Genomic DNA, 21,439 nt, shown 5'->3' on the forward strand with positions numbered 1-21,439 from the left:
CTATCAGTGCCACCCACCAGTGCCCATTATTGCCCACCAGTGCCGCCTATCAGTGCCCATCAGTGCCACCTAACAGTGCCCATCAGTGCCACCTATCAATGCCCATCAGTGCCGCCTGCATATCAGTGCCACATATCAGTACTGCATATCAGTGACGCCTATCAGTGCCTATCAGTGCTGCATATTAGTACCACCCCATCAGTGCCTGTCAGTGCGGCGTCATCAGTGCTCATTAGTGCAGGAAAAAACGTATCTATTTACAAAATTTTATAACATAAACAAAAAAAAACCTTGCGGTGATCAAATACCACCAAAAGAAAGCTCTATTTGTGGGAAAAAAAATCACATAAATTTGGTTTAGGTACAGTGTTGCATGACCGCGCAATTGTCATTCAGAATGCAACAGTGCTAAAAGCTGAAAATTGGCCTTGGCAGGAAGGGGGTCAAAGTGCCCTGTATTGAAGTGGTTAAACCAACAAACCACCTGTATGGCTAATTAATGTTACCTGCAGTCCTCCATTCCTCCATAGAAATTTGTATAATATTGTGTTCAGCATGGACGGGAAAAAGTGCTGGTCCTTCTCCAGAGTAGATTGCTCAGTGCATCGTTTAGACATGGATAAAGGGTTCCCCTAGGAGACCAAAAATTACTCCTGACCACAACTAACTCTAAAACTGGCCTTACACACAAAGATTTCTTTAGCTCAGTCCTTCTATCCTTGCTAAACAGCAGGGGTGAACAATTTCCCTCTGTCTGCTATTGTATTCAGACAGCCACGGTTACAGCTGTCAGAATATCTTGAGTCCATTTGAGAAATGTCTGGCAGCCTTAACTATAACCTAACTATTTTTCAAAGCCTTAAAGCTTCTTTCAAACACTTAGGAAAATGTCTGTGCACCAGGGCCCATCCCTCTCTGCTATCCTTGAGCAGGAGGAAGGAAATTCAAGGTCTGTTGCTAAAGTCACACGATAGAATGCCATCGATTTAATTCCCTTCAAAGATTTCCATGTCTTTTGTTACTTTATACAAATTATGATATGATAATCTTGAGCATGCCAACTTACTAACAATTCAGACAGAATTAGAAAGGACAGATGTTCACATGGAACTACTGTCATATGTGGACTTTAGGGGCCCTTAATGAGACACACACAAACTATATATTCTTTCCCATAAAATACAATTTATTGGATATTCTTTAAAAACACCCCAACAAAACATAGAGACTGACCCCACCTGGGCTCAGCTCACACATCGCAAAGCAATGTCTACAGACAACTACTGTCATGTATTTATACATATATAGAAAGTAAATTGGTACATATCACAAAAGAATGCATTTAGATGGTTCTCGTCTTTTCACTGGTTAACACGTTTTGCATGTAGCTTCCTCAGAAACGAGACGTTATACAGACAATTATCAGAGAAACTCCAATGGCCTGTCCAGGGCAGACATAGGGGAGCAGGTCAGGCCAATTTATATGATGTATATTATGGATGTTTATCGCAGTAGTCCTTTAAGAATTTAAGCTGGCTTATATGGGAACAGGTTCATGGTTAGCCGACATTTTACACTTCAAACGGGGTATCACCTGTTGGTATTTCGATGTTAAGGTAAGTATTTCTGATTGGTAGACATCCCTTTAGGGTTAAATATAAGTGACCATATAGAAATCAGGCTCACCTGTAAATTAATATCCAAATTGTATGCCGCAGGCACTATTTGGCCCAACAGTCCCCCCCCCCCCCCCTGACACATTCAACAAAAGTTGTTTAAAATTTGAATGTTATTGCTTCAGTTGGTGCAGACAGGGCAACCTTAGGTTCAAAATTTTAATTTGAGAAATGTCTGGAAGCTGTAACTTTAACCTAGCTATTTTTCAAAGCCTTAAAGCTTTTTTTTCAAACACTTAGGGAAATGTCTGTGCACCAGGGCCCATCCCTCCCTGCTATCCTTGAGCAGGAGGAAGGAAATCATTGACTGGTCAAACTCTGTTGCTAAAGTCACAAGATAGAGTGCCATGGATTTTATTCCCTTCAAAGATTTCCATGCCTTTTGTTACTTCATACAAATTTTGACTTTTCCTTTGAAAGTCACACTGGGCTTGCCTCTGCCATCTTTTCATTACATTAAAGGACCAATAGATACATGCATTTAACTTCAGGTGACTTTTCTCACTATATATTCTGTTTGCTTTACAAGTTCACATTAAGCTCATCGCATTCAAATGTATATCTTGATATACACGTATGTATAAAACTTTATAATGCTTTTTGATTCCTTTGAAAATGTTATATACACTGTGGTTACCATGATAACGAAAATCACTGTAGATGGAAAACTTTGCAGAGTTGAAAAGCTAGCCATTATATTCCCAGGAAAGTATTTACACACAACAATAGCACGAACACATCTCTCTGCTAGCGAGGCGAGATTAGCGGTGTTGCTGATCGCTGTGACATTTAGTGATAACAGTGAACAGGAAGGAATGTAACAGTGTGAGATAGTTGAATGCAAACATATCTGCATGGAAAGCTTTATCTCGCTGCTCAGCAAGAATATGCAAACCTTTATTGTACATTAGCATAAAATCTCTGCTATTTTCTCATTTAGTTGTTAGATGTATTTTTACTATTATATCAGAAAAATGTCCGTCAGTCTGTCCAAACATGGCAGTGTCACAGCTTGGCAGTATTTTAGTGTTATAAAACAGCTATTGTTAGAACACATGACTATAAAGGGAGACGGTGCTGTCCATACAGAACTGTTTGTTAGTACATGGTAGACTTGACCTGACACAATCACAACACTTTCATAGGTCATAACAAGTGATATATGTATATGTTCCCTTCTAGATTGCAAGCTCTAACGAGCAGGGCCCTCTAGTTCCTCCTGTTTTGAATTGTATTGTAACTGTATTATCTTCCCTCACATTGTAAAGTGCTGCGCAAACTGTTGGCGCTATATAAATCCTGTATAATAATAATAATAATAATGTTAGGATAAGATATGTCGCCAGCACACCAACAAGCTTGTTTTACAGTGAAAAACTTTTTTATTGTGCAAAAACCCTTCCTTAAGCATGTGGTCATCTTTTATGATCACAATGAAAAGTTCCTTTTTCAGGACCACACAGGGATCCCTTTTCAGAAATGTTGTCATCTTTTATGACACATTAAAAAGCCACCTTTTGGGGAGAGCACAGTGACCCTTTCTCAGGCATGTGGCCATCTTCTATGATCATATTGAAAAGCAAGCTTTTCAAGAGCATTCAGGGACCCTTCCTCAGAGATATGGTCATCTTTTATAATCTTGTAGGAAAGCAACGTTTTGGGATTGTACAAAGACCATTCTTTAGGCCAAGATGTTGCTTTTGTATGTGATCATAAATGATAAAGGGCTTTGCCCATTGAAAAACTTTTGTGTGCTGGTGGCATATCTTTTGCATGTTGGAAGGCCTGACCAGTTGGCAGTATATCCTACTCTGGCTGCCTTTAGGCGATCCCTGAAAACTCATCTCTTCTGGGAAGCCTATCATGCCTGCAAATAATCCTTTATGTTTTTTATTGTAACTTTACTGTCTCCCTTTTCTATTGTAAAGCGCTGCGTAAACTGTTGGTGCCATATGAATCCTGTATAATAATAATAATATTAATAATAAAAATGGGTGCCATTGACATAAGGGTTGGTGTCTATACACAGGGTGGCATTCCCATATGCATATGGTGAATGTGCTGAAAAGTGTATTCTAACATATATACAAAGCATATACTCATTTGGTGTGGGAAATGAGTATATGCTTTGTATATATGTTAGAATACACTTTTCAGCACATTCACCATATGCATATGGGAATGCCACCCTGTGTATAGACACCAACCCTTATGTCAATGGCACCCATTTTTATTATTAATATTATTATTATTATACAGGATTCATATGGCACCAACAGTTTACGCAGCGCTTTACAATAGAAAAGGGAGACAGTAAAGTTACAATAAAAAACATAAAGGATTATTTGCAGGCATGATAGGCTTCCCAGAAGAGATGAGTTTTCAGGGATCGCCTAAAGGCAGCCAGAGTAGGATATAGCCGGACAGATTGAGGTAGAGAGTTACAGAGGATGGGAGAGGCTCTGGAGATGAGCATGGGAGGATGAGACAAGGAAGCTTGAGAGCAGGAGATCTTGAGAGGGGTAGAGAGGACGGTTTGGGTGATATAGATAGATAGACAAGATTGGTGATGTAGCTCATGACAGAGTTGTGAATTGCTTTGTATGTTGTAGTTAGTATTTTGAATTTATCTGGCTGGGCAATCGGAAGCCAGTGTATAGATTGACAGAAAGGGGTGGCAGACACTGAGCGGTTGGTAAGGTAGATGAGTTTGGCAGCAGCATTCATGATAGACTGAAGAGGTGATAGCCTATGGAGAGGTAGGCTTAAGGGAAGGGAGTTGCAATAGTCAAGACAAGAGATAATAAGGGAGTGAATGAGTAGCTTGGTGGTTTTATTAGTTAAAAAGGAGCATATTTTAGAGATTTTACAGAGCCAGAGGGCGGAATTATTATCAGCTCAGTTTTAGAGAGATTTCGTTTAACAAAGTGGTGTGAAATCCATGCTGATATGTCAGTTAGTAAGTTAGTAATTCAAGAGGAGACTGAAGGAGTGAGGTGAGGAGTAGAGGGATAGATTTGGGTGTCATCGACATAGAGATGGTATTGGAAGCCATGGGAGGTTATCAAAGCACTGAAGGAGTGCTGTGATAGGTAGAAGGAGAACCAGGATTTAGCAGAATCTTGGCGGCCAAGGGAGTGGAGTTTATTAAGAATCAAAAAGGCAAAAACTCCATTCCATATACCAAGGGTCCTGCAGCTTGTCAAAAAGGATCCGGGAAAATTACAGGAGCTCAAATGACAAACAGATCCTCATTAGTAAAATTATAACAATTTATTCAACAAGAAAAAAAGTACACTTGCATAATAAATTCTTGATATACAGCATGGAAACTGGATAGGAGCACCACAGGGTTGTCAGCATGTATCAGCAGTACAGAGGCTTGTGGAATACAAAGCTGTCAGTGTGGAACGGCATTGGTGTGTATCTCTTTTCACTGGTTTACGAAACCTGGGTTTGACAGCTGTCAAAATACCTGTCTCATGGTGGATAGTGGGGGCGGTGCTAAAGGGGGCAGTAATGCATTTCAGAGGAACTTTCCTCCTTTGAGTTTATTGAGAAGGAGTAGTTGGTCAACAGTATCAAACGCTGCAGAGAGGTCTAGCAGTAAGAGTAAGGATCCATTTCTTTTAAAAATAATAAAAATAGTAGTATTAACAAAAATAATATTGAAAAACAGAGTTTGTGTATAGTTTGTATGAAAATGTTGGACTTTGTGCTATTGCCTCTTACAGTGCTGTTCTCAGTACAGGTTCAATTACATTTTTAAAGAGGAGTTAGTAGGGTTAGTACCAGTATGAACCCTGAGAGAAGATGATAGCAGTAGGTCAGGAGTAAGCATAAGTAATATACTGTATATGATTGTGGTCATATATTTTGAAGAGTTTGCATGTGTTGGATTGGATCCCATAAACGTGTTGTTTGTTCATTCACAGTTCTGTGAACTTTTAATTTCTCGGATTGTGTGCTTCCTCATTTTATGTACATTATACTTTCTTTCTTTTTTTTTTTTTTTTTTTTTGGTGTGAGGTTTGCAGTATTGTTAATTACTATTTAAAGGACTTATATAAAGGCGCTTGGGCGAGACTGGTATATAAATATACTTTAAATTGTGAATTCAGTTGCTACTGTGCAGGGGGTTTGCTCTCTCTGGCCCTGGTGGGCACTTTACCCTTATGCCACATGAATCTATGCTGTGTATTTTTTCTCTCGTTTTTCAAGCTGGTGTACACAAGGGTACAATGGGATTTGGTAGAGGGAATATTTATTCTGTTTTCAGTACAGTGTCAGTTAATGTCATTCAGAGGATAAGGATATCATCAACTATCGAGATTTATTTACCATTGCAGCCAGATGGGGAATATGAATGCTATTCAGCAGTTAGGCTCACTATGCATCACAACCATATGACAAATTGCAACTGAGAAACTATTTTGTTCTATGTGTCTTGGGTTTCAACCCATATAAAAAAAAGATTTAACAGAAGCATGTGAAAACGTATGTACTGTATACCTACGTTTTTTACTGTTTAACATATGGCAATGTGAAAAACATGTATACAGATAAAATGCATACAGGTGTACTTATCGCTGACCTGTTAATCCTTGTATGTTTAATTTGGCATTTGCCCACAGTGTAAAACACTGCAAAATGTGTTGCAGTTAAGTAATAATAACGTATGTATTATATGTAAATGTGTACAAGTTTGATATTAATCATCCTATTTTTTTTTTTTTTTTGTTATTTTTTAAACAGATACTCCAAGCAACCCAATCCGTCCAAGTTTACCCCAACGTAAGTGATATTATTATTTATATTTATTATATATATATATATATATATATATATATATATATCTTAGTCCATTTTCTATACTGTTTTAGTTGTCAGTTAATAATGGGGGCCAGCTTCTTCCTTTGTCTATGCTTGGCTGTCATCGATGAAATGCAGTTAGAACCCAGCCAAGATTTTCTGTGATCCTTTGGGTCAATCTGTCATATTTGTTTTAATTTGACTTGCCAAAAAAAATGCATGTTTGTGCCTATAAAATGGAAGTGTTTGGAACACCTTCTAATAACTTTGGCAACGGCTTTTTTTAGTGTCAGACAATAATGATCATGTAAGATTTTCTAACCCGCCCAGACCAGTTGGCTAGTGGTGCATGCCAGTGGCCAAAGACATGAGATTGTCAAGGAGAGGGGTTGTGAGCTCCAAACACAGCCGCTGGTCAATGCCACCAATGGTTAACTGAGCAGAGTTTAAAGTGGAACTACACTTCATCTGAGCATCACAAACTAAAAATATTATAAAATAATTTTTAATATTTAAAGCAAACTCACCCATCCATCCATGTCTCTATGCTTTATTTTGAGAAATCACTTTGAAAAACACCCCTATCAAGGGCAAGTGATTCATGTAGCATTTGCTTCCTGGAAACCATCTGCCTTTAGCTCATGCTTGCAGGCAGGGGGTTGTGTTTAGCTAAGGAAATCCCTCCTCCCCTCCTGAAGACCCCTGGGATGTATTACGTAATTTGCCTTGGCCTGGAAACCAGGAAATAACTGAAGAAATGTAAAAAAAAAGTTTGAAACAAATAAATATGATATACATTTGGCTCTCTATTTACTGATGCTTGCAGGTCTTATTTGGAAGGGATAGGGGACAGCACTTTGTGTAGATATTGGGCCTCATGTAGAAAACTGGAAGGAAAGTATCATATTTGCCCTTAGCCACCAGCCATATGCTTCCTTTTATTTTAAACCAGCACCGGAAAGATATTTTTTTTAGAATCTAATTGGTTGCTGAAGTTAACACCACAATTTTTCTTTTCCTCCAGATTTTCTATTAGTTCTATTGTGTTTAAAACAAAGCAGCCTCCTGATGACTGTGTAGCTCCATTGACTCTGTATTATTAGACTATTACGGATATGCCATTTAAGTAAATAGAATGAATGCCCTAAAGGTTTTGAAATAAAATAGAAACACACTTGGATATCGGCAAAGGGTGTCTCTCTGACTTATTCAACTAAAGGAAGTGTATTTTTTTGTCTGGATTTAATTTCAAACATACACAGCAATGCCAAATTTTGAGAACAATGGATTCTATTTCTGTGATTTTGTGTCCTTTGCCTGACATCACTTATTTCCAAGCGGTTCCGCTCTCCACCTACAAATGGGAAGAGGGCCAAGTAGGTTTCATAGGTTACAAAATTAAATTGGCTGGATTGGTTGTACACATGTAGGAATAAGTGATATTTCCCTAAATCTTAGTAATACTGTCAGTACAGCATTTAAAGGCCATTGCAGTTAAGTGCTTCTGAAAAAATCAATGTTTCACGGTACTGACTTTAGACATGTTCCGAAGGCCCTGATTTCAGCTATGTGGGAAGGGTTTTTTTTAACCCAGAGTATGTCGATCTGTAAAGAAAAAAAAAACACAGACACACGCTGGTATAGAGTCTATGATTTATTGACTTTGCTGGGAAATGTGAATATTTAGAACAGCTAGTTCATTGTAAACTTGTCAGATGTGTAGCCAGAATTAGACGTTGGAGATGTTTTTAAAGACACTCTCTGTGCAGGACTTTGAAAATAATGTAAAATTTGTTTTCTGTTAACATAGCGGTTTTCTATGGCCTGGACACCCCAACGGTTGTCGGAATCGCTTTTGCAGCATTTATCATTGGTGCCTTATTAACAGGAGCCTTGTGGTACATCTATTCTCACACAGGTATGTTCTTACTATATAGAATATTTCACTCTACAATTTGAAGTTTAAATTAATGTATAAACACAAGAGCTTTAAAAACTTGCCAAAAGGCTTCTATTTAAATTTATTTAGGAAATCAGCTGATCAAAACTGATATCTTATGAGGAACCTTTGCAAAACAGCTGGCAAGAATAGTCAATCTACCTTGACAATTCATATTCAATGTTATTTTCACTGTAAACCTAAATGAAAGGACTTGGATTGGCGCTCAGGTCCCTGTATCCAAATCCCGTGGACTCACTCTATAGGTGCCAGCATGGGCTTGTGTTTAAACAAATAGAAAAAGATCCCTTTCAAGGCCTCCAAACAAACCTGATAGTCATGCAAGTAAAAACAGCCTCAGTCTAGCTCCTTCCAGGCCACACCACGCCACAGATGTGTTTTGCCCTGTACCATGCCCCACCTCCATGACTAAGCCCCAGGGGTGGGGCGAGGTGAAACGTGTTGGGGGGCATGGCCTGAACAGAGCTAGGCTGAAGCTGCTTTTAGCCCTACCTGCTGTTTGAAGTACAGCGATCGCATCTTTTTCCTTTAGATTCAATGTTCTTGTTCAGGTATGGTAAATCTGACATCCAGGTTAAGCAAATATTGTCTAAATTCAAAAGTAATGTTTGATTCTTTGTGTCCTGTATGCATTCCTTTCAGATGTGTGTAGTATTCCAGCACATAACAACTCCTGAACTTTGCCACTGTGCATACGTTTCCTCTGATAAAGACTGGTCACTGCATCCTCTAAATGCATATCTAACCCAAACTCCTGGTTTTTTTTTTTTACTCCAGTGAGCTGTGGGCCAGGTCATTCCTCGCATTCTGTGAGCTATTGTGCAAGGAATGACCTAGCCTACAGATCACTGGAGTACAAAACAAACAACAGGAGTTCAGAGTCTGGGTTAGAGATGATTTAGTTGGATGCCCGAGCACACCTCTAGGACACCAAAGCACATCTCTAGTCACTGCCATGCTCTCCCCTTGTGCAAAGTTATTTGTCTTGTATCCAGCCCACTGAAGTTACCTGCAGACTGCCTTTACCGGGTCCCACACATGTCTGCTTTAGTTTGCAAACTGTTGATATCAGTGCTACTATTACAAGGTAATATCCATAATTGCAAAGGTATTTGGTGCTCACAAAGTGGATTTTTATCCTTTATGGCTATTAAAGAATATGTTTACATTAAAGTTTTTGTGTCTGGAGTTCCGAATTCTTGGGCAATTTGATTCTTTTTTAACTGTGCTTAGTTTGTATATTTTCACAAACCTGCAGGACAGTGTCAACCTTTAAGTAGTAGGTGTGTTTTATAGAAACTCCGTCACGTTGGTGAACAATTATAGACGCATAAGTGGTTAAATGTGAATCTTTTTTGACTTTATATATTCATCCAGACTGTCACTAACCTCTTCATAGTTAAAATATAAAGCATAAAGATATATTTTTAACAGGAGTGGGCAACCTTGGAGTGGTGGAGATCTACATGAACAAGAGATCAAAGATCTCCAGGGTACCGTGCTGTTTTTTTTATTAAAGAGATAACCTTTCAATGCTGTATTAAAAAGTTAAGAAGATTTGCAATATAAATAGAAACATATACAGCTGCAAGAAAAAGTATGTGAACCCTTTGGAATGATATGGATTTCTGCACAAATTGGTCATAAAATGTGATCTGATCATCATCTAAGTCACAACAATAGACAATCGCCGTCTGCTTAAACTAATAACACACAAAGAATGAAATGTTGCCATGTTTTTATTGAACACACCATGTAAACATTCACAGTGCTGGTGGAAAAAGTATGTGAACCCCTAGACTAATGGCATCTCCAAGAGCTAATTGGAGTGAGATGTCAGCAAACTGGAGTCCAATCAATGAGATGAGATTGGAGGTGTTGGTTAGAGCTGCCCTGCCCTATAAAAAACACACACCAGTTCTGGGTTTGCTTTTCACAAGAAGCATTGCCTGATGTGAATGATGCCTCGCACAAAAGAGCTCTCAGAAGACCTACGATTAAGAATTGTTGACTTGCATAAAGCTGGAAAGGGTTATAAAAGTATCTCCACAAGCCTTGCTGTTCATCAGCCCACGGTAAGACAAATTGTCTATAAATGGAGAAAGTTCAGCACTGCTGCTTCTCTCCCTAGGAGTGTCCGTCCTGTAAAGATGACTGCAAGAGCACAGCGCAGACTGCTCAATGAGGTGAAGAAGAATCCTAGAGTGTCAGCTAAATACTTACAAAAGTCACTGGCAAATGCTAACATCCCTGTTAGCGAATATACAATACGTAAAACACTAAACAAGAATACATTTCATGGGAGGATACCACAGAGGAAGCCACTGCTGTCCAAACAAAACATTTCTGCACATTTACAGTTTGTGCAAGAGCACCTGGATGTTCCACGGCAGTACTGGCAAAATATTCTGTGGACAGATGAAACCAAAGTTGAGTTGTTTGGAAGAAACACACAACACTATGTGTGGCGAAAAAGAGGCACAGCACACCGACATCAAAACCTCATCCCAACTGTGAAGTATGGTGGTGAGGGCATCATGGCTTGGGGCTGCTTTGCTGCGTCAGAGACTGGACGGATTGCTATCATCGAATGAAAAATGAATTCCCAAGTTTATCAAGACATTTTGCAGGAGAACTTAAAGCCATCTGTCTACCAGCTGAAGCTCAACAGAAGATGGGTGTTGCGACCAGGACAATGACCCAAAGCATAGAAGTAAATCAACAACAGAATGGCTTAAACAGAAGAAAATGCGCCTTCTGAAGTGGCCCAGTCAGAGTCCTGACCTCAACCCAATTGAGATGCTGTGGCATGACCTCAAGAAAGCAATTCACACCAGACATCCCAAGAATATTGCTGAACTGAAACAGTTCTGTAAAGAGGAATGGTCAAGAATTACTCCTGACCGTTGTGCACGTCTGATCTGCAACTACAGGAAAAGTTTGGTTGAAGTTATTGCTGCTAAAGGAGGTTCAACCAGTTATTAAATCCAAGGGTTCACATACTTTTTCCACCTGCACTGTAAATGTTTACATGGTGTGTTCAATGAAAACATGGCAACATTTCATTCTTTGTGTGTTATTAGTTTAAGCAGACTGTGATTGTCTATTAGACGATGATGATGATCAGATCACATTTCATGACAAATTTGTGCAGAAATCCATATCATTCCAAAGGGTTCACATACTTTTTCTTGCAGCTGTACAAATGTCACTGTACCAATAGAAGCCTATTCAACCTTTTTAGCTTTTTAGGGTCAAGAGTAAGTAACACAAAGGGCAGGGGTCAGAATTAGGTAGCGCAGAGATCAGTAATTAGTAATGCAGAATGTAGGGGTCAGTATTACCACAGAGGTCAAGAGTAAGTTACTCAGAGATCAGGGGTCAGTAGTATGTAATGCAGAGTTTGAGGTCAGTAGTATGTAACATAGAATTCAGTAGTATGTAATGCAGAGTTCAGGAGTAAGTAATACACAGTGGGGGGATCAGTTGTAAGTAACGCAGAGTTTCACAGTGGAAATTCAGTCATTAGTTTGCCATGGTGATATGCCTGTCAGGGTTAAGTGTTCGGTAGTGAGGAAGGGGTATATGAGTAATGGATCAGTGTACTCACATACTTTCTGACTCACACCAGTGTCATTTTCCTGAATGGGGGCTCCTCACTAGCTGAGCTCACAAAGTTCAGGCTGCTACACTTTTAAACCTTGGGCATGTCCATACACTTCGGCAGCTCTTTACACACACCTTGAATTCTTGTCAGGAGACACGCCACCCTTGTCACGTCCAATTTGAAAAACAATTGAGAGACTTCAGAGGACTGTCCCTCCTCTTTTGTCCCGATCCCCCTCTTTTTCTCACAGCGGCACCTGGTAGAGTAATGGACATCCTCCCCTCTGCTGTATATTGCACAACAGAGCCGAGGAAGAACCTAGGACTTTCCTCGGCTCTGCAATTTCCAAGCTAATCTGAGATCTGAAAAGCAGTCAGGTAGGGTAGGCAGCTGTCATCAGTCATGAGGGGGGGGGGGTCACAATATACCCATCACATAGCCATGACAGGTTGCCAACCCTAGATAGATATCAAGTTACGATAATAAAATGATGCCAGTTTCTGAAATTTAGGTTTCACATTTTCAGTCACAATAAAATGGGTCCCTTCCCTATGTTTTGATTATGTTCATCCTACTGGTGAGTGTGTAGCCTGAACCTGGCCATCATGGATTTTGTTCAGATACTCATTGTTGGCGAGAGTTCTCCCCATCTGTAACCATCTCAACCTTGGTTCTTGAATTTTATATACAAAGTGCCCAAGCGCTCTCCAGTAATTCAATGGAAGGGATTGGTTGGTGAAATAGGGAGTTAATGGTAAAGATCGGATCCCGAAACAAAAAAGGCCAGAGGAGAACCCCCAATGGGACTTTTAAGGTCTTAGACAATCATTTGCTGCTTTAACCTCTTGCCGACCGCTGCACGACTATGTACGGCGGCGGTCAGCCCCTCACAGGCAAAGTGACGATTGGGTACGTCACTAGCCTGTGAGCCAATAGGGGGCAAGTGCGCGCCGCCGGAGGTGCGCTCTCGCCTCCGCTCGTTCCCTAAGCAGTCCGTGCGTGTGACCGGCGGACCCGTTGTCCACCGGTCACTCGCGATCGTCGGTTACAGCGGGAGAAAGGCAGGCGGCTAATGTAAACAAAGCCGCCTGTCATTCTCCCCTGTGTAAGAACAGAGATCATACGGTCCTGCTATGCAGGATCGTATTTCTCTGTAGTTACACAAATAGCCACATCCCTGCACAGTTAGAAGCATGCCCCTAGAAGCATGCGCAGATCGCCGCCATTACTCGTTAAAAAAAAAAAGAAAATAAAAATGACAAAAATCTTTCCCTTAGTTAGTAAACGCAATAACTTTTGCGCAAAATACGCTTATTGAGATTTTTTTTTTTACCAAACATATGTAGCAGAAAACAAATTGGCCTACAATGTTAAAAAATTTTGATTTTTACATTTTTGGGGGGGAATTTCATATAAAAAAATGTAAAAAATATTGTTATTTTTGCAAAATTGTTGCTTTTTTTTGTTTATAGCGCATGATCAAAAAATCTCACAGGTGATCAAATACCACCAAAAGAAAACCCTGTTAGTGGGAAAAAAAGAACGTCAATTTCATTTGGGTACAGCGTCGATCGACCGCGCAATTGTCCGTTAAAGTCACACAGTGCCGAATCGCAAAATAGGGCCTGGTCAAGAAGGGGGTAAAATCTTCCGGGGCTTAAGTGGTTAATTGCAGTGAAAGAATAGTAGTGATAGTTTTATATATAAAAAATATAAATTTTATTACAAAGATAATAAAAGGACAAAGAACACATATAAAGAACATGTAAAGACAAAACCATAGGGTGGCTAACCCAAAAATGACCACATCATGTAAATAGGGTACATAATAGCAAAATAGACAAATGCCGTAAGGATAGATACACCCAGGGTGTACCATGTTCTATATATGTGCTCTTTGTCCTTTTATTATCTTTGTAATAAAATTTATATTTTTTATATATAAAACTATCACTACTATTTTTCACTGCTATTATAGCAGCAACTGATTGTTTAAGACCTTAAAAGTCCCATTGGGGGTTCTCCTCTGGCCTCCAGTAATTCAATGGGTGAGAAATCAGGCAAAATGGCAATAGGAACACACAAAATAATATCCCCTGTACATTCCATTTCTAGATATAAAGCTTCCTCCACCCTTGTGGTTTTGGGAATTCATCCCTCAGAACACAGCTGAGCTATTCTACATCCCAAATTGTTTGTGTGCAAAACTGAAACCTTTCCATCTAAAGTTATAGTAAGAGTAACTCACTGCTCGCTCTCATATACAGTGACTGACTATGTCAGTACAGAAGCAATAGACTGTAATAAGAAAAGAGTACTGTGTTCCAAATTAAATAAGGCTTCTGTGATCTGAAAAGAGAGAATAATCTTAGCAATTCTGTTGCTGGCAATTTAACTTTAGTGACAGAATCATTAGTGTGACATGGCCATTAGGGCTTTGGGATCAGTATGTAATTTTGAGTTCAGCTCTAGTCAGATTTGGTGGTCATTACTAAAGTTTAGGTGAAAAATCCGAACCCCACTGAATGGGAGCTAAGTGGTAAAAACCAGTAATGACCATTTTCTAGGCTAATAGGCAAGAATTTGCATGTAAATAGCATGGGGAAGCTGGACACTGGGGAATATGTACCAAAGCAAAAAAACAAAAAGAATTACATTTAGTATTTACTAATGCTTAAAGGGCAACAGTAAAAATGCTTAATTATATTAAATTACAAATCTGGGGGATGCGCTAAACTCCACCTTGAAGTGGTGCATCTCTCATTAAACTGGTATGGATTTTAAGGGGGGGACCATTATGCAAAGAAAAAAGTGTGCTGACCAGGAAAGGGGGGGGGGAGGGGCGATCATATGCTCGAACCATACCAGGCCACATTCCCTCAAAATGAGGGAACCTGATGGATATAGGAGTCTGCCAATACCCTCCCTTCCCTCCAAGTGAATGAGCAAGGGGTAGATAAAGACACACACATTTTGACAAATCCCGAATAAAAAAAAAGTCCCACAATATAAATCTATCGACAATCACATTGTCCAACATGCACTCACAATGAACGATGCCCCCTGAACCGCTGAAAAAAAATCCTTTGGCTGCAGACACTATCTGCCCCCACACCACTGGCTGACATCTTCTAATCCCCTTCACTAAATATATATAAAGTCTCCTGGATGATATCTTTATTCAAATACAGTCATGTGTCCATATCTGGTCAGAGATGTCATCACTATCTCTGCTTTTTTGTTTACATGGCCGTACCTACACCTTCTACTTCCTTAACAATCATTGACAGAGGGTGCCATCACAGATTGCTATGAATGCTGTAGGCGTCGGTACCTGCTGATTCCTTAGCAACCGCTGACAAGAAGCTGACATATTAAGTAGCTAAAGAAAATAACACATATATGTGAATAATAATGCTGAATAAGCAAAAAGTCTGAACCAAATGCATATCCCTCCTTAATTACAAGTCAGTGTGAATGCAAGGAAAACTCACAGTAAACATATGGCAAAAACATAATAAATCTCAAAAACATCTCAAACACCCATGCACACGCCCTCTTAGTGCCAGAAAAAAGCTCCTATGCTAAGCATACAGTGAGGTCCCTGTAGAGTCTCTCTACAATTATCATGCATTTCCTTCCCCCTATTATCAATCATTTAATAGATTTTTGTACCCTTTCTTACTTTGTTTTGTTTATTTAAAAGTTTTTAATACAACCAATATACAGGAAATACTCAAGATCATGTTGATTTCATCCTATTGTAATCACCTGTAGAGAAGCATTTAGACTGGGGCCAATTTGTGTTCACACATGCTAACAGAGAACATGCTAACAGTGGGAAAGATCGGCCTGCAAAATCCAAGCGAACTTTGCTAGGTGGCAGAGCTGTGTAAATCTCAGGACAGACTGCATAGAAACAAATGTCATTTGGTATATAATACAACTCTCATATATGTAATTTTAGGTGTGTATTTAGTTGTTTGCTTGGAGATGAGATTTAACCTCACAGTCATGCTAATACCTAAATAAATAGCCACTCTTGTATAGTATCTGAAAAGTGTACATTGTCAAAGAACATTATTCTTTAACTTGCCACACACATGCAAGTTCACAGAGAAATGCCATAAACAGTTTGAGCCATAAAGATGAGCTCTTCTTATGACTAAAAAAAGCATCAGTATGTGCTAAGTTCTGGTGAATAAGGTCTTGTGGGTTATGCCCTTAGTTTCATGTAAAGCTATTTCAGAAAGTGACCTCTAAATGAACTTTTAGGTTATTTCCCTTTAAACTTTTTGACTGCATTAAAACGTAACTAAGAAAACCCAAAATAGTTCTATGGTACATGAGTAAACACAATCAGATTTAACAGTCTAATGTTTACATATTAATACTTGTCTTTAATTATTGATTGATTACTGAAATGTGAACATATCAATGTTTGTGCATGCACTGTTTAGTAATTGATGTTACATTTGTTTGTAGTAGATAAGCAGTGATGATGTCAAGTCAGAAACTTGTATGTCTCAATGGAGCCCTCTAGCTATTGGCTAGTGTAGAGCAATCCTTATTTACTAAGCAGTTCTTTCACATTTTATATGCAACAAAAATCTGGAATGCATACATCGTAATATCTGAAATGTTATGGAATGAAGGACCAGCTTACTTTGTCAGTGAAAGTAACAAATGCCCTGACATCAGTCAGTGGACAGTGGGAGTAAAAATGCACCTTCGTTGGTGGTCATTAGAAATAATAAATTCCCCGGTGTCAGTGGAAGTAATACATGCCTTTGTGCCAGTGGAAGTAATAAATGCCCCAACGTCAATGGATGTTAGAATAGCCTCTTGAATCAATAGAAGTAATAAATGCCCCTGCTCTCTGGCAGTACTCAGGGGAAGTAATAAAAGGCCCTGCATCAGTAGTCAGTGGGAGGAATGATGTCCCATCATTGGTGTCACTGGGACTGCAAAAGCCATCCCACCCCAGCATTGGTGTCAATGGAAATTAAAAGCCCCCTTGACATTAGTATCATTGGGAGTAGTTCCAGCTCCCAGCACCTGCTGTCACTCTGCAGTAATTGATTCACCACCAATGAATGTTTGGTGAAAGTAAAATTCCCTGCTTTAATAATATTCCCCCAAAACCTAACCCCTAAATGAGCTCTGAAAACTAACCCTAACAGTTAACTCTTACGCTGTCCCTTAAACATTAAACCATAAATTCCTTTTTTTGTGTTTTTCTTTTAATCAGCACAAGAGACTTTATCTACATTTATTATGAAATGTCCCTTGTGCTGCTGTCAACTTTCATAGTGAAAATCTGAAGTCCTCCACCCCTCCCTTACCACGTAGTGGTACTTTACTGATTCTTCAGGTGGGTAATGCCAGTGCTGGATCTGTGGCAGACATTAATCAGAGTGTCCACTGTGACTTTTCATTCATCTGCCTATCCTCCATTCACAGAGCACTTTTATTTATGTTAGCTTTAGTACAGCTTCTATTAGTGGATGAGGGGAACGGAAAGGGTGGATGGGGGGACAGAGAACTTCAGATTTTCACTATAACAACTGAAAGCAGCAGAAGGCACACTTCAAATAAAATGTGGGTAATGTCCCTTGTGCTAATTTTTATAAACATTTTTTAACCTATACTTATGCCTTAAACTATCACCTAAAGTATAACTAAAAGAAGAGGGGAGAAGCGCTCTAAGTGCAGACAATTTATTGCAGATAACAAGGCAGGTGATATACACTCACTAGACATGAAGACTGAAAAGCTGTATGTGTCAAAGCAATCCTGCAGCCATCCTCTGGAGGGTGTCCTCTGGACTCTGGTCACAGGAAGCCGTATGCAGTACTGTCACTGGCGGTGGGAGGGAAGAAAGCCGGCTGTCTCCCACAACATCAGCGGTGAGCGGTCAAGCGGCTCGGATCTGCGGTTCCGTGTTGCGAGTGATGGATGGAGGCACTCTCACCCACAGGGATGGTGGGATCTGTCCGATGAGTTACGGCATGCACGACGCGTTTCTGAGAATGCCCGGGTCCTCTGCACCCAGCGCGCTCTTTCATCAGGTGCTCACCTGCCACCGCCAGTGACAGTACTGCATACGGCTTCCTGTGACCAGAGTCCAGAGGACACCCTCCAGAGGATGGCTGCAGGATTGCTTTGACACATACAGCTTTTCAGTCTTCATGTCTAGTGAGTGTATATCACCTGCCTTGTTATCTGCAATAAATTGTCTGCACTTAGAGCGCTTCTCCCCTCTTCTTTTTGTCTATACAGATTCTTCCTCCTCATCTGTGGAAGAGCAGCTCAGTGCCCACGGACTTTATCCCTTTTAGGATCATCATCAACCTATTTATGGTATCCCATTGTCCCCTATTGTATGGTACCATTTTATGCCTATGTCTATTTGCAGCTACAACCTTTTTTATTGCCTGTTTTTTTTTTGTTTTTTTTTTTTTTTTCCCTTCCCTCCCCTCCCCCCCCCTCCCTGGATTCAGCTGCTTATTAGTTCTGTTCATCCACCCTTCATATGCTGGAGGTCTTCGTAGCGCTCTGTGTTTTGTTTTTTAAAGTATAACTAAAGGCAACAGTTTTTTTTAAAGTTTTGACTAGAGTGGAGAGGGATTAGAGCACCTGTCAGGTTGTCCCCAGAAAAGTAATAGAGGGTAAATCTTCCAATGGGGACACTAGTTCTGGTGACCTGTGTACCTAAGGAATTCCTTTAATTTACAGGAATTTTTTCTCGCTTCCGGTTTGGCTATGGGACAGAAAGTGTAGCCAAACCTCTGCAATGGGACACAGATGGCGAAAAAAAAATCTGTCAGGGGTTATAGACCTTCCTTTCTCTATCCAAAATGAAATAAACTTTTGTCCATAGTTCTACTGTAAAAGTAACTACCTAACCATTTAATTTAATCCTGAGGCTTCAACCTATTTCTCCCACTAAATTTACCCCCACTACATTGTTGGCTTTCTTCTCAACATTAAAACTGTAAACCTTATTCATGAAATTTGACCTGGGCACATATAGCTGTAGTGTTTACTTATCTCTTTCCAAAGCTCTAAGTACCGTGCCTTTCTGGTGCTCCATTCCTCTGTTATCAGCATGACAAGTTCACCGACACATGGGATAAAAGCAGCTGAAAATTTGTGTCGGGGAGGGAACTTAGAGGTAGATTCGCAGAGAGCTTGTCTATTCAGACTGCAGCTTTGCATGTTTCTTCCTTCCTCTGCCTGTGTGGAGGGGAGGGGGGTGCCTTTCGTCCAATCAGTTCGTGCTTAGTGTAAGCCCAGACTCCACACCTACTGCTGAATGATTTGTAACATGATCTGCACATTCTAAAGAGTGTAGAAAGCTGAAAACAGCAGATATGCAATTAAAACATCTGTAGGGAGATTTGTTTCTTCTCTGTGTATCATCTGAGGCTGTTCACTTCACTAGGTATATGTGAGGGTTTACATCCACTTGTAAACATCCACTAAATGAACCCAAACCCTATGCTAACCTTGTTGGCCTTGAAAGCGCTGACAATCAGCAGTGACTTATTAAATTGTCTGGAACAAAATATTAGAAATACATTTCTCTTTTTATTTAATATTTTACTTAAAATGTGTTTTATCTAACTTATATAAATACCTAGGGATCTATTCCTAAAACCGTGACTGTGATTTTCACCAAACTTTCTCTGGCGGAGAATCAATCACTTTTTTCTAAATGTCAGATTCTCTGCTTCTTAAATATGACCCTAAAACTGAAGAGTGCAAAATCGGGTGCAGCTCTGCATTGTAGCCAATCAGCTTCTAACTTCAGCATGTTCAATTAAGCTTTGACAAAAAAATACTGGAAGGTTATTGGTTTCTATGCAGAGCTGCACCAGATTTGGCACTCTCCAGTTTTAGTAAATTAACCCCTGTGTTTTGTACATGTGATGCGTGTTTAGATGGACACATGGACATTGTTAAAGCTTGTTTATGGCATTTTATTTTCTCTTTAAAGCTTTATGCAGAGTAGAAGAGCTTTTAGGTTTTTATTGCCATCTGTGACTTTGATTTTCACTCACATTTTACCACCTCAGCTCCATCAGGAAAAAAGGAACTTGGGTCACCAGGGCAGGAGACACACATAAACCTTAGAACCACCTAAAGATTTTAACTTTTCCTTATTGTACCAAATACAGTGTCTCTATCTCCACTTGGGATAATTTCCTTCACTTCCTGTTATTGTTACCCCTGTGATCATTATCGTATCACCACTGGGGACCCTAATGGCAGTAAAAACTTGAAATATGATTTAAACCTTCTGCAGTTTCTCCCGAAAAAACAAAAAGGTTTAGCTGGATTCGGACTCCAAGTGTTTTGCCTGTGCTATAGATTGTTTCACAAGTTGGCATGTTCCAGGGAATCAAATCTCAGGTAATTGCTAATATTGTTTCCCTATAGCCCCTCTAAGACCCACAGAAACCACAACAGCTAAGGCAGCACATTTGTGGTTTGTTAAGTCAGTGGAATCTGCAAGGTGGAAATTCTAGACGCTGAAACTGCATTTGTACAAATTCTTTAGGAAACAAGAACTTGGAAGCCAAGATGAAATGATGTAACTTTTATTTTGGATCTTAGAGAGTTGGTAACACTGCCAGCTTTTTGATGGACGTTTTACACATTGTGTACTATAGGAAATGACCTTCTCATGGTGGGTACCTAGCAGATTTTCTGACCGCTTAGTGTATTTTTTAGTAATGTGTAATGGTGTAATTTAAATCTGAATTTCAGGCAAATATACAAGACATAAATGAATGCAGCTCTGAACTGAGGGAGGGAGAAGCAGTACAAAGAGCTGTTAAGATGGGCTGTAGTGAAAAAAGCATGCCAATAGCAAGAGAGAGCAAGGTAGTGAAGGACTGAAATTATTGGTCTGCTGCTTCTCCTTTCACTCGCCAGTCACAGGCTGGGGAGGGACACGATCTGTAAATGTTACTGAACTGCAGTAGAGAAAATATCAGGTTTTCTATGATAGACAGAGATGTGCTGTGGGGTAGAGTAGTGTAAATCTCAGAACTGGATGGACAGAAAAAAAAATCCTTTTCTAAGTATAAAAAGGTTCCGTTTACATATTTTAGATTTGTATTTTGGAGTTTGCGTAGTGTTCAGTCTAAAAGGAGTTGTAAAGTCAGGAAGGCTCACGGCTGGTACTATGTGACAGCTGTGACCAAGAAATTAGATCAGTACATCAGAATTGATCAATTTTTTTTATATATATATATATACCATAGTTTGCGGACTCTATAACTTTCCTACACACTTCACTAAATAAATGTAGCAGAATACGTTTTATGCTAAATTTATGACAATTCTTTATTTGCAAAATTTTATAACCGAAAC

At 39.6% G+C, this 21,439-nt stretch overlaps 1 protein-coding gene and 1 long non-coding RNA gene across 2 annotated transcripts in view; one reads left to right on the top strand and one right to left on the bottom strand.

Annotated features, from left to right (window-relative positions):
* Positions 1-21,439, bottom strand: part of LOC309561492 — a 465,013-nt gene that overhangs the window by 410,187 nt on the left and 33,387 nt on the right. The gene's annotated exons all lie outside the window — the stretch shown is intronic.
* TGFBR3 (transforming growth factor beta receptor 3) overlaps positions 1-21,439 on the top strand; it is a 318,385-nt gene that overhangs the window by 269,454 nt on the left and 27,492 nt on the right. The window contains 2 exon segments of the mRNA XM_082264972.1: positions 6,432-6,470; positions 8,299-8,406. Of these exon segments, the coding sequence (XP_082121098.1) occupies positions 6,432-6,470; positions 8,299-8,406 (147 nt within the window).

The sequence above is a fragment of the Pelophylax lessonae genome (assembly GCF_965119305.1).
Source record: "Pelophylax lessonae genome assembly, chromosome: 8".
Taxonomy (NCBI): Eukaryota; Metazoa; Chordata; class Amphibia; order Anura; family Ranidae; genus Pelophylax; species Pelophylax lessonae.